The following is an 11,734-nucleotide window of genomic DNA, read 5'->3' on the forward strand; positions in this document are numbered from 1 at the left end:
TATAATAACTATTAGTTTGACATTTGTGAATTTCTACCTTTTCTTTGTGCGATATATTATTTATCGGTGAAAACAATTTTACAAATGTGTGCAGTTGTCAAAATTGAGTGGATTTATATTTACAATGAGTGATTTATGATTTTTGTTTTGTGAAACAAACTATTTTATGTGATTTCATCTATTTATTTCTGAAATCATTTAATATACGTGAAAACTATTTTCCAAATGTTAAAGTTATTTTTTTTTTGTGAATTTTGATTATTGCATTGTGCGATTAATTCCCGCCCAAAAAAAAAAAAACAAAGTCATCCAATATCATATTATAGAGTATTGACCATAGAGCATGCATATGTAAACTAAACATAAATTAGCATTGTGACTTATTTTAGGGGGAATATTAAACTTTAAATTGCAAATACACCATAATGTGATTTCCATACTTACCAACTTGTGGCAGTAACTCCACAAATATAAAGGCAAATGTATATTATATTGCACTCATCTACAGTATAGTCAGCTAGTATAAATTAAAATAAGTAGTTATAATAATATTATGTTAATAAATTGTGATATACTGTTTTAGTTGTATATTTTACTTTTTTTGTCTATCTTTGCAAGGGTTTTATATGAGCATATACGACCAGCAGAAATATTTTTAAAAGTTGTGAATTTCTGCTAGTATAAAATTCATAATTATTAATATTAAAATATTGGTTCAAATACCAATAATGTTGAGTGTTCCTGGATGGGTAGGTGTTATTGGATGAGTGAGCGTTGTGATGCATTGCAAACCGAGAGAATGATAAATGATAATGATTCGCAATCAAAATAAAGAGACGCCGATGTAGGCTTTTGATTGGAAAAAATAAATCTCGGTTTTGTCGTTTGGCGGAGTGGTTTTATTGTCGGTGCTTTATTATGAGAGTGTGTTTGATGGCTTGCCACATTACGCTTAGAAGCTTGACTTTAAAAAGAATATAATATAATAAAATATCGAAACACATTAGTGAAAGTTTTTCATAAAAATAAATCTTTTTTTTTTCATAACGGAATTAAAGGCAGGCGCACACATACTACAAGATGTTATAGAATGAGATATCTTGCAGATATACATAGTGACTTGCGAATACTAGCTTTTTTTTTTTTTTAGAATTATTAATAACCATGTCCTTGCTTTTTCGTACAAGGTGGTTGTTAGTAATTTTGAACAATCACAAACACCCAGACTTTGAGAAAAACACATAAATGTTTTTGTCATGACCAGGAATCGAACCGAGAACTCTCGGGTGGAAGGACAGCGCCTTACCCACTGCACCACGAGAGCCTATTACTAGCTATATTGGTAGAAATATGAAAAATAGTATTTATGCGATTTGATTTAATATTCATATGTTTTTTTTAATATTTTTCTATATTTCGACGGATTAGATAATATACAAATATTCTAAAAATTGCATATTTTAAAGAAATAAATTCCTAACTAAATTAAAATAAATGAAAATATCAAGTATTTGCATAAGAAATATATTTTCAATTAGCCACATGGATATCCAATATTTTTTTCACATATGTATATTTATTATATCGTCTCTGTTCTGGCAGAATACACTAACTGGAGAATACTAGTTTTGAGTAAATTGACTTTGAAGTTGTTAAAATTTTTGAAATGGTCTATCATGTGAGTTTATTAAGTAATCGTAAAAAGGATGACTTTAAAATAAAGACTGTTTATTTATTAAGAAGGTTTCAAGACGGTAAAGTTTGAAATAACATTTTGGTATAAATAGCTCAATATGTCATTTTTTCGAATTAGTGTCTTTTGCCAGAACAGTGACGATATGATGTAGGCGGACGTTTTGTGTAAAGTAAAATAATTTAATTTTCATGAAAACTTTGACACCTAGACTATTATGAAATATTATTGTCTATTTTTTAACAATGTAAACAGAAATAATATAGTACAGTATTACTGTTTGTCAGCTGTGTCGAACCATAAACCCATCGTCAGAATAGTCGACTAAAAATTCTCATGCAATAATAAATATTGAATTTACTCAGAAGGTGCTTCGCATACATAAAGTCTTCTCAACTACGACACAGCCATAAATCAAACCTCATAACAATGTAAAAAGTTTTACTCGCGCACACAGCCCGACAGTGATTCGATGCGACTTCCTGTCAAAACGAAGAAACGCAATTTATTGTTCATCTGACAAAATTATTTATATTAGCGGACGTAAGGACTTTTTTTTTAACATGTAATGTCATTTCATTCTAATCATCGCCATTAATTGTCGTTTTTGGTATATCGTAATCTGATACTGACAGGCCCTCTGCAGTCGTGCGGCAATCATGACATGTGTACTGCAGTACTAGCTTGTAAGGCGATTTGCGCGCTGTAAAATAGTATGGACTCTCTGCGACTTTTTGAACTAAACACAAGTGACATTCATGCTGTGTATTTTGAACTATGTCGCATGCAATAATATTTCTAGTCATAACCTATTTTACAACGTTTTTATTAGGTCGTATTCTTATTTGTCCGGTAAAAATCTAGCAATCGATTTTTAACTAACTTTCCGACTAGCTAGACATTTGAAACTTTTAAAATATATCAAAACACGATGCCAATGCATTTTTTTTTAAATACGTTTAGCCATTTTTAAGTAGAATTAAATTTATTTTCAGTTAATTCTGTTTTGTATGAAAAGTTATTTCGGAAGAAATCCGTAATCTAATCCACTATTATTGGTTGCTAGGGTCCTAACAACTAAATTATTAATATATACGTGCGTTACTATGGAAATCAATATGAGTGTCAAAATGACATTTCAGTATTATTTCTATCAAATACAATTTTTTTTGATCGTTTAAGCTAGTCAATTCAAGTTTATATGATTCAACAGAAAATTTAAAAACGTTGTGTATAAAAAGTTCTTTTTATCTTGTAATTATTATATGATGGTTGATATAATTATTGTACCTTTTCTTTACAGAAATCCTAATAAACCAAGAAAAAATGCTTTTCTCAATCTTGGACCAAAAGACTGGGACAAGTATGACATCGAGTGGCCACACTATAATACGCAAAATCAATCATTTCTCCATTTGGGTAAGTCATAAGCAACAATATTGAAGAAACTCTTTTTTATATTTTTAAAAGTTTCATTAGCTATTTTTTGACTCACCAATTTTAACAAACCACGGAGCCCTGATAGCCAATTTAAACAGATTAAAACTGGGGGACGATGACTGTTGTCTATATAAGGGAAACACGTTTCAAATAGTGTGGCAGGTCATTAACGACTGCCCATTACTGGAAAAAGAGTGACATACTCTAGGAGCTTTGCACAGATAACGTAATAATATAAGACATTTTCTTAAGGTGTGGTTAAAAATGAATATATTTTTCTAATCTCATCGTGGTATTTTAATTTCAGGTATACCACCTTATACTGGTCATCATTACCGGAACCGCTACATGAACTATTGGAATGAAGAGCTTCCTCAAATGTTGAAAAATTTTACTGTCAGCCCGATGGTCACATATGACAGACCCATGACGAGGACTACTAAAAGTACACCAAGGCCATACAGGAACTATGGAGGTAAAACTGCTAATTCTTTCCAACAATTTCTGTTATTTATCACAATATGCACTGGCTGTTGCTTAATATGTATTTTGTCAAGAATCTCGCGTGTATCCAGGAGCACCGCTTTTACATTTGTTCCCGATAGAAAAAAAGAAGTGTTTGAAGTTCTCTGAATAAAATATAGCAAATAACATATAAAATAGAAAATCTACATCAACCCAAATACTAAGTTATCTTATTACTTTGCTCTCCCAATCATGATGACTTCATAATTGAAATACCTACAAACTGCATCTAACGGGTGTTGTTATCTTTTTAGCGTTGGATCTTGGATAGGCGGCTCTCGTGGTGCAGTTGGTGAGGCGCTCGCCTTCCACCCGAGAGTTCCTGGGTTCGATTCCCGGTCATTACAAAAAAAACATTTATGTATTTTTCTCAAAGCCTTGGTGTTTGTGATTGTTCAAAATTACTAACAACCACCTTGTACGAAAAAGCAAGGACATGGTTATTAATAATTCTAAAAAAAAAAAAAAAAAATCCGGATACGTGGAGTTGAAATGTAATTTAAGGTTAGAGTACCACCATGCACACTGATTTAGAAAAATACCAAATATTTGATACATGAATCTAACAAAAAATCAGCAAGCAAGATTCATGAGGTTACTGCCAAATATTGTTAAGTCTCGAAGTCATGTTATGGAGTAATTTAAAATTGAAAGCTTGACCAGTGGGTCTATTCTATGCTTATCGACCGCTAAAGTGATAAAGTGAAAAATATTATCAAACTTAGGGTAGGTTTGTATCAAAATATTAGCACTTATTGTAACAATTACACGAAGCCGGTTTTTATTGTTGCAATAAGTGCTATATTTTAACAGCACCTATCTTGCTGCTGTTAAAATATCGCACTTATTGCAACAATAAAAACCGGCTTCGTGTAATTGTTACAATAAGTGCTAACATTTTGATACAAACCTACCCTAAGTTTGATACTATTTATCAATTTAGTGTTCGATAAGTATAGAATAGACCCAGTGGTCTCTAAAATCAGGCATAATGCTAATTTCTTTGTGCTTTATGTTCATGTTCTATATATTATCAGATGACCTTGATTTTTTCTAACATACATTATTATCCTAATAATATATCGACACAATACCTAAATCATCGACTTACCAACTTTTGGTAGTAACCCCACGAATATTGGGATTCTGATATTGAGTGTAAGCGTAATATTCAAAATAATAATTCTAAATTTACATGAAAGAACTTCAAGACATGGATAAAGAAAATTTTGGATTTCTTAACTTAAGCACAATTTAAAACTAATATTAATAATAAATAACTAATCAGTATCTTTAATATCCGAATCCTTTGCTTAAAATGAATTATAATAAAATTTAGTGAAGGTAGCTGGATTTTATCATTAAAAAAGATTCGTTGTTATAGTTATATTGTTATTGTTAACAATATATTTATGTAAAAAAAATCTAAAAAACCTGGGGACAATTGATTTTCATTTTTTAGTCTATATCGCCATATAAAATTAGTTGATCAAGCCGGTGATTTATTTTTACTCTGAAATACTTTAAATAAATTTCTTGTTAATAAACAAAAACAATATTATGAATTTAACTGTTGTTTATATTATATTTATATGATATATTTCAGCTCCTCCAGCCTGGGCTAATCCATCAATACCTAAACCGCCAGTATATCCTGAGTATAGACCTCCTAGTGTACCAGACTCTGATAAATACGGCAGATATAATCCGTATTCCAGACCACCGATTCAACCTAAGCCTACTCAAGAAGATCCGTATAATGCGTTAAAGAAGATGGAAAGACCTATCAGGCCGATGATTCCAGGACTCATGGATGGCCCATTGAAGAAGTGGAATATTATATCAAAATCAACTCCAGTTGTGGCTTCAACTCCAGACGTTCAACAACCAATGGAAAAACCGGTCACGGAAAAGTCTACTCTCACCATGAATTTGGCAATAGCTATTGGTGTCCTGTTATTATTACTTAACGCTATTGGGTTGTTTATTTGGTATCGTAAAAAAAATAAGTTTAATGCTAGAGAACGAGAGATTAAACGGGGTGATGGATTTGCCAATGGTGAATTACCAGATCAAGATGTTAATTTGTATGAGAAGACTGGAAAATATGACGGACAGCAGCCTAGTAAAGGTTGTAATCTGTTTAGTGTTTTTAATACTTCCAGTAATAAGACTGATGATGTTTATGAACCCGTTAAAAATCATGCTTATGATGGAACCAAAACTCCAAAGTCTGATGACTCTGGAGGTTTCGGACAAAGATTTAAATTGAGACGACAAATGAGTAGTAGCACTTTGGATGCTCATACTAAAGTCAGGGACTGGATTGCTCATGAAATTGTTCAAAAATGCTCTCCAATGTTTTTAAGAAAAAACAATGAAGAAGTAAAACAAGAAACTAGAGGTAACGGAGCTGTTGTTCATTTGCTCATGCATACTGAAGAAGATACTCTAAATGTACCAAAACCCAACTGTAAAATTGGTTCATTGACTGGTTCATTGCGAGCAACAACAGACTCTACTGTATCAGTAGGTGCAAAAGAAAATAAAATAAGAATACTTAATGTTAAACCAACCACGCCAGCAGATGATAGAAAATTATCAAAGCACGGTACCAATTCTGCAAAAAGTTCAAAGCCAAGCAATAAAAGTATTTCAAATAAATCTTCAAAAAGTAAACAGAGCCAACAAAAGAGTGGATCTGATGGTAGTTTGACTAAAAAAAGTAAGCCACAGAAAGTATCAGTTGCCATTGATGCGACCCCAGGAACTAGAAGTAGTTCGGTTTTAAAACAACAGCCTATAGAGTTGTCAAAATCTTTGGACTACTGTTTTTATGATGATGGAATTGAACAATGTTATTCTCCAATGAGAAGGTCTCAAACTGTGGAAGACTTTATAAAGAGAACATCGCAAGAATCTTTGGAAGATTTTAGAGAAAACGTTTTCAAGAGCACTGTAAATTTGAAGGTTACTGTTGCTGAACCTATAGGAAAACCGTCAGAAGTTGTTAAAATTTTTCATAAACATTCAGCATCTGATCCTGTAAAAGATATGAATTACGGTGAAATGCTTCCTTATGGTCTTCCACCAAAACAACCTGGTTCATTTCATACATTTAGTGGAATACAACCTCCGGTTGCTTTTAGAAATGATATTAATGTAACCTCGAGAGATGAAATGACTAAGAAAACAATGACTCCGGCTGAAGCTTTGATGACAATCAAAAGACGAAATTATCCAAAAGTTTTGCCGGATTATCCAAAACCAGATGATTTCATGGCAATTATGGCACAAAAGCGCCTATCATTGCCACCTCAAAATCATCTACTCTTTCTACCGACGTCTGAAGAAAGTTCTGTTACCAACTCTGAAACCAATAGTCCAACAGATCAAAGAAAAAATATGAGAGGTCCACCCTTACCGCCTCCAAGAAGTTCATCGACTCTTGGTAGAAAACCTTCTTTAACAGAGTCGTCATCGTTTGACTCTGGAAAACACTCCAAATATCACAGTCGTAATCCTTCAGATACTTATGTTGAGATGGCAGCACATACTTTTCCCAGTGCAAGATTAAACTATTGCAAGGATTCATTTCCTTATTATGCCAAAATAGCTGCTAAGCCAAAAAATAAAGTCAATATTCTTGACTTAGGAATTAGTGAACAGTCAATACACGATGCAACAGATAGTGAACAAGGTAATGAAACGGATAGCAGCATGTCTTCATGTGAGCATATCAGACCTCTGCCTAAAGTTATTATATCTGCAAATTCAGTTACGCCAGTAAAGACAACTGATGGAAAAATTATAATTAAACCAATTATCAACAGAAAACCAAGCGCCAATAGGCCTACAAATATTCCAAGGGTTTTGGCCAGAGATAATAGTTTTGATAAAAATGATACGCAAATTCCACCTAACTCTCCTTTGAAACCAAATCCTTCTGATGGAATTATTGCAAATTTAATGAGATCCACAGATTTAAAAATCGAAATTCCAGTGTATAAACCCGATACAAAAGGACCTCCAACCGAAGATGAATTAAAGAGAATAAAAATGAATTTAGAAAAAGCAAATGTGAGCTTACAGAATTCTAAAGTTGCAGCAAGCTCTTTGCCAAGAAATGTCAGCAATTCAAACTTAACTGCAAAAACATCTGCTGATTTAATGACAATAGATCCTTCTAAGATAACAAAATCAGAAAAGTCTAATACAAGTATGAATAAAAGTGGAAGTAGTTCAAAAATTCCAAAGACTCCAACAATGTCCTCTAAAAGCTCTAAAAAAGAACAACCAAAAGTTCATCCGATTAATCCAAAGACAAAGGGGAATAAGCTTCAAACTAAAAATACTGCAACAAAAAGCAGTGCTATTCCACAATTGATGCCCAGTCAAAAATATGGGAATAACTCATCAGACAAAGATCTGTCTACTTCTGAATCTTCAAATGATACAGAAAGCAGCACGGGAACTGTAAAAAAGGTGAAGTAAAATGGATAAGTGATAATAATATGTGACATGAATTACTGTTTGTGATTTTTAACTGTTGAAAAACGACATTTTTTATATAAAGTACACACAGGATGGTTATCCATATACAGTGTTGTATTTTATTGAATGTTGGGGACTGTACTACAAGACTTGTCTTTATGATAGCAGGTGCTTGCTATTGTATATTGATTTAATTTTCAAGATTCCATCATCAATTAATTGACTAAGTGAATTTGTTAATGCATTGCCGACATATTATAATAAAGTTATATTATAATGATAACAAGAAAAATCATGAAATTGATTATATCTTCAAGTTTGTCTTGTATGACGTCATGGTAACTTACCTCTAAATAATCTAAGAATTCTATTTCATATAGAGAAATATCAATTGTCGAATAATTGTGAAATTCGTCCTTAAATAATGCAATATTACGCAAATGGTGGTATGATTTCTTACTAGATTGTGGTGAATAAACATTACACTGTGTGAGTTATTTTAATTTGTTATTAATAAGGAACTTAAATATAATATGTAGTTGGCATTTAAATTTATCTATTACCAAAGTTAATAATATTATTTCCACCAGGCGTGCACACAGAAAAATGTTGTGGGAAAGGGGTATATAAAACTATGTGGGAAGGATATTACCATGTCATTAGGACGCTAGGCTATCTGCAAGACCTTGCGAGACAGCTGGCTCTGCTAGTTCCACAACCAAACCTTCCCCGCGTTGCATGTACTCCTGATTTTTATATGACAAAATATTGCCGTTCTTATTTTAAGATCATCTAATGTTATTTTTTTTAATTTTACAAGCAAAAAAATGTAATTAACTTATCATTTATTATTTTAATATTTTATTTTTTTATGCATTTCAACTTCTTACAAGATTAGTCACTGATGGGTTGCAATAAGAGATTATTGGTTCTAATAATATATAAATGCACACTTAGGCACATACATATTGTGACAATATACGCAAACTCACGTAGGTACTGTAAGTTATCAATTAATCAACATTTTGTTAATTTAAAATGAGAATTGGAAAAAAATGTATTGTAAGATTTTATAATAATTAGGACGGAAATGTAATATAGCAATTAATATGTCGTTTTCAGATATACATGATAATATAAAACGCGTATTTTAACATGTTTGCTAAACACTAATCCTTCATAATTATAGGAAATATATAATTTTGAAAACCCCAGAAACATTCTTATCTGTATAAATTCAATTTTTCTGGCTCAGTACTCTGTCTTTTTACCACGTTTTTTCTTAGCTCGTATTCTTGTTTGTCCGGTGATTGTTTATCCAGTACAAATCTTGTAATAGATTTTTAACTAACTTCCCGACTAGCTAGACATTCAAAACTTTTAGAATATATCAGAACACGATGCCAATGCATTCTTTTAATACTTTTAGCCATCTTTAAGTAGAATTTAATTCATTTTCAGTTAATTCTGTTTTGTATAAAAAGTTAAATCGGAAGAAATCCGTAATCCAATCCACTATTATTGGTTGCTAAGGGGATCGTCCTAGCAACTTAATTATTAATATATACGTGCGTTACTATGGAAATAAATGATATATTGACAATTGCCTTATTTGACTTAAATTATTAATACATATAATTGCCAAGTTTATATGATTCAACAGAAAATTTAAAAAAGTTCTTTTTATCTTGTTATTATTTCATATCGTATTAGTATCATTTATAATGTATGTGAATTATTTCTAACAACTTCGTTTAACTGAGTAATTTCAATAAAATTCTGCTAACCGGATGGCGATCGCCTTTGTAATCAATAATATTTTTTTTACAAATCCTTTGTTTTTTTTTTAAATTATATATTTTCTACGACTAAGAGAGTTATAGCAACAGTTAGGTTGTATACTTTCAGGTGTATTAACTAAAATATTATATATACGACAAGCTACTGAAACTTGTCATTAACACGGATGCATAAATTATATTAAAGCCTATTTCGACTAATTCAGTAGGTATCAGGTAATCACAAATAATCCGAAAACTACCAGGTGGCCCAAAATAAGTTTTATATTATAATATTTAAGGTTCATTTATTTATTTTTAATCCAAAAAAAAATCTTACAAAATATTAGCTAAAACTGCTTTTAAAAGACCACAGTATATAATTATTATAAAAAGAGCCTGAATCTTCTTTTTAATCTGATTTTTATAACAACTGTAATTTATTTGAAAAAAATGTGAATTATAAATCTTTTTTGCACCTTTGACGCCAAAATATTATATCTAATTAAAAAGGCATTCTTTTCAAGCCTACCCATCAATATCATATTTTCAACATGTTTTCGAAATTAACGAAATACTAGTATGGATATAGTATATAAATATTATTATATTGTTACATGTAAATTGTATGTACAATGTTTCACCGTGGCACAGTTCGCCATGAGATTTCCATCGGAAAGAAATGAACGTAATACTATACGGTCTCCAATTTTATTAGATTCAATATGAATATTAATTCAATTTTCATAGCTGATTGTAGCAAAATTCATGAATAATTCAAGAATGAAAACCTTACAAAAATAATCCAGTATATCGACTATTTTCAAAATTGGTTTGCTGCTGGCTTTCTATAAAGTGTAAACCGTTAAGAGAATTTTATGTCAGTACAATATACGACCCAAAGAGGTTGGACGGTCTTTAATATACGGCCATATATTTCCGATGCAACATTTCACGGTGAAATGTGATACGACGAACTGCATGTGTACAAGTTTCCGGACACGTTACTATATAACAAACAATATATTTTTTTATTTCACAATAGAATGATCAATTTCGGTTACCTATAGTAATCGAACATTTTCGTACAATTGATAATTATTATAGAAAACGAGCTAAATTGCATGTCAATTTTAGTATAATATTAGAAAATAAGTTGTAGAATCTAAGCTTTTGTACGGTGCTAATTGATATTATGCAAACTCTAATAAAGGACATTACTTTTAACCTATTGCGTTTCATTATTATCAGGTAATTAATATTATGGCATATTAAAAAAATAATGTATGTACTGCACTATTATATAGACTTCCGGAATAGTTACCATTTCGGCGGGCTATAATATAATACACATTCTCTAAATGGTCTAGAATTGTAGATTCTAAAAAGATTCAGAACCGTCGAATGAATGGCGCCAAATGAACACTGGTACAACTGGATGACGAAATGTTTGCCACTACAAACATTGATTAATTATGACTTGAATCAAAATGTAGACGGAAAGTTCCTTCCTCTCGTTAAGCAATTATCCTAGCATTCAATATGCTGTGCTGAATTGTCCCATTTCATTTCTTGGGAGTAAAAAAAGACCTAGATGTTGGATGTTAAGACTGGAATGCAGTACAGAAGATGTATATAGGTGCTGAAATAAGAGCATTGGAAAGTTTAGACACTGGAACTTCCAGACTGTAACCTGAAGAAAGACAAGACTTGTAAAGTATCTTGATTGATGATAATTTAATTTTACAGGCCTAAAATACTATTTTAATACCTAATAAAGAATGTATGAAATAACTGTTATTCA

General features: G+C 31.3%; 1 protein-coding gene across 5 annotated transcripts in view; it reads left to right on the top strand.

Annotated features, from left to right (window-relative positions):
• Positions 1-8,281, top strand: part of LOC147069231 (uncharacterized) — a 255,369-nt gene extending 247,088 nt beyond the window's left edge. For all 5 annotated transcript variants that reach the window (XM_085951658.1, XM_085951656.1, XM_085951655.1 and 2 more), the window contains exons 11-13: positions 2,997-3,112; positions 3,441-3,608; positions 5,265-8,281. In XM_085951658.1, the coding sequence (XP_085807784.1) occupies positions 2,997-3,112; positions 3,441-3,608; positions 5,265-8,152 (3,172 nt within the window). In that variant the 3' untranslated portion in view covers positions 8,153-8,281. The remainder of the gene's footprint in view (positions 1-2,996; positions 3,113-3,440; positions 3,609-5,264) is intronic.
• Positions 8,282-11,734: the final 3,453 nt, after the last annotated feature.

The sequence above is a fragment of the Rhyacophila brunnea genome, unplaced genomic scaffold (assembly GCF_057557595.1).
Source record: "Rhyacophila brunnea isolate RB1 unplaced genomic scaffold, BYU_Rbru_1.0 scaffold_24, whole genome shotgun sequence".
NCBI lineage: Eukaryota > Metazoa > Arthropoda > Insecta > Trichoptera > Rhyacophilidae > Rhyacophila > Rhyacophila brunnea.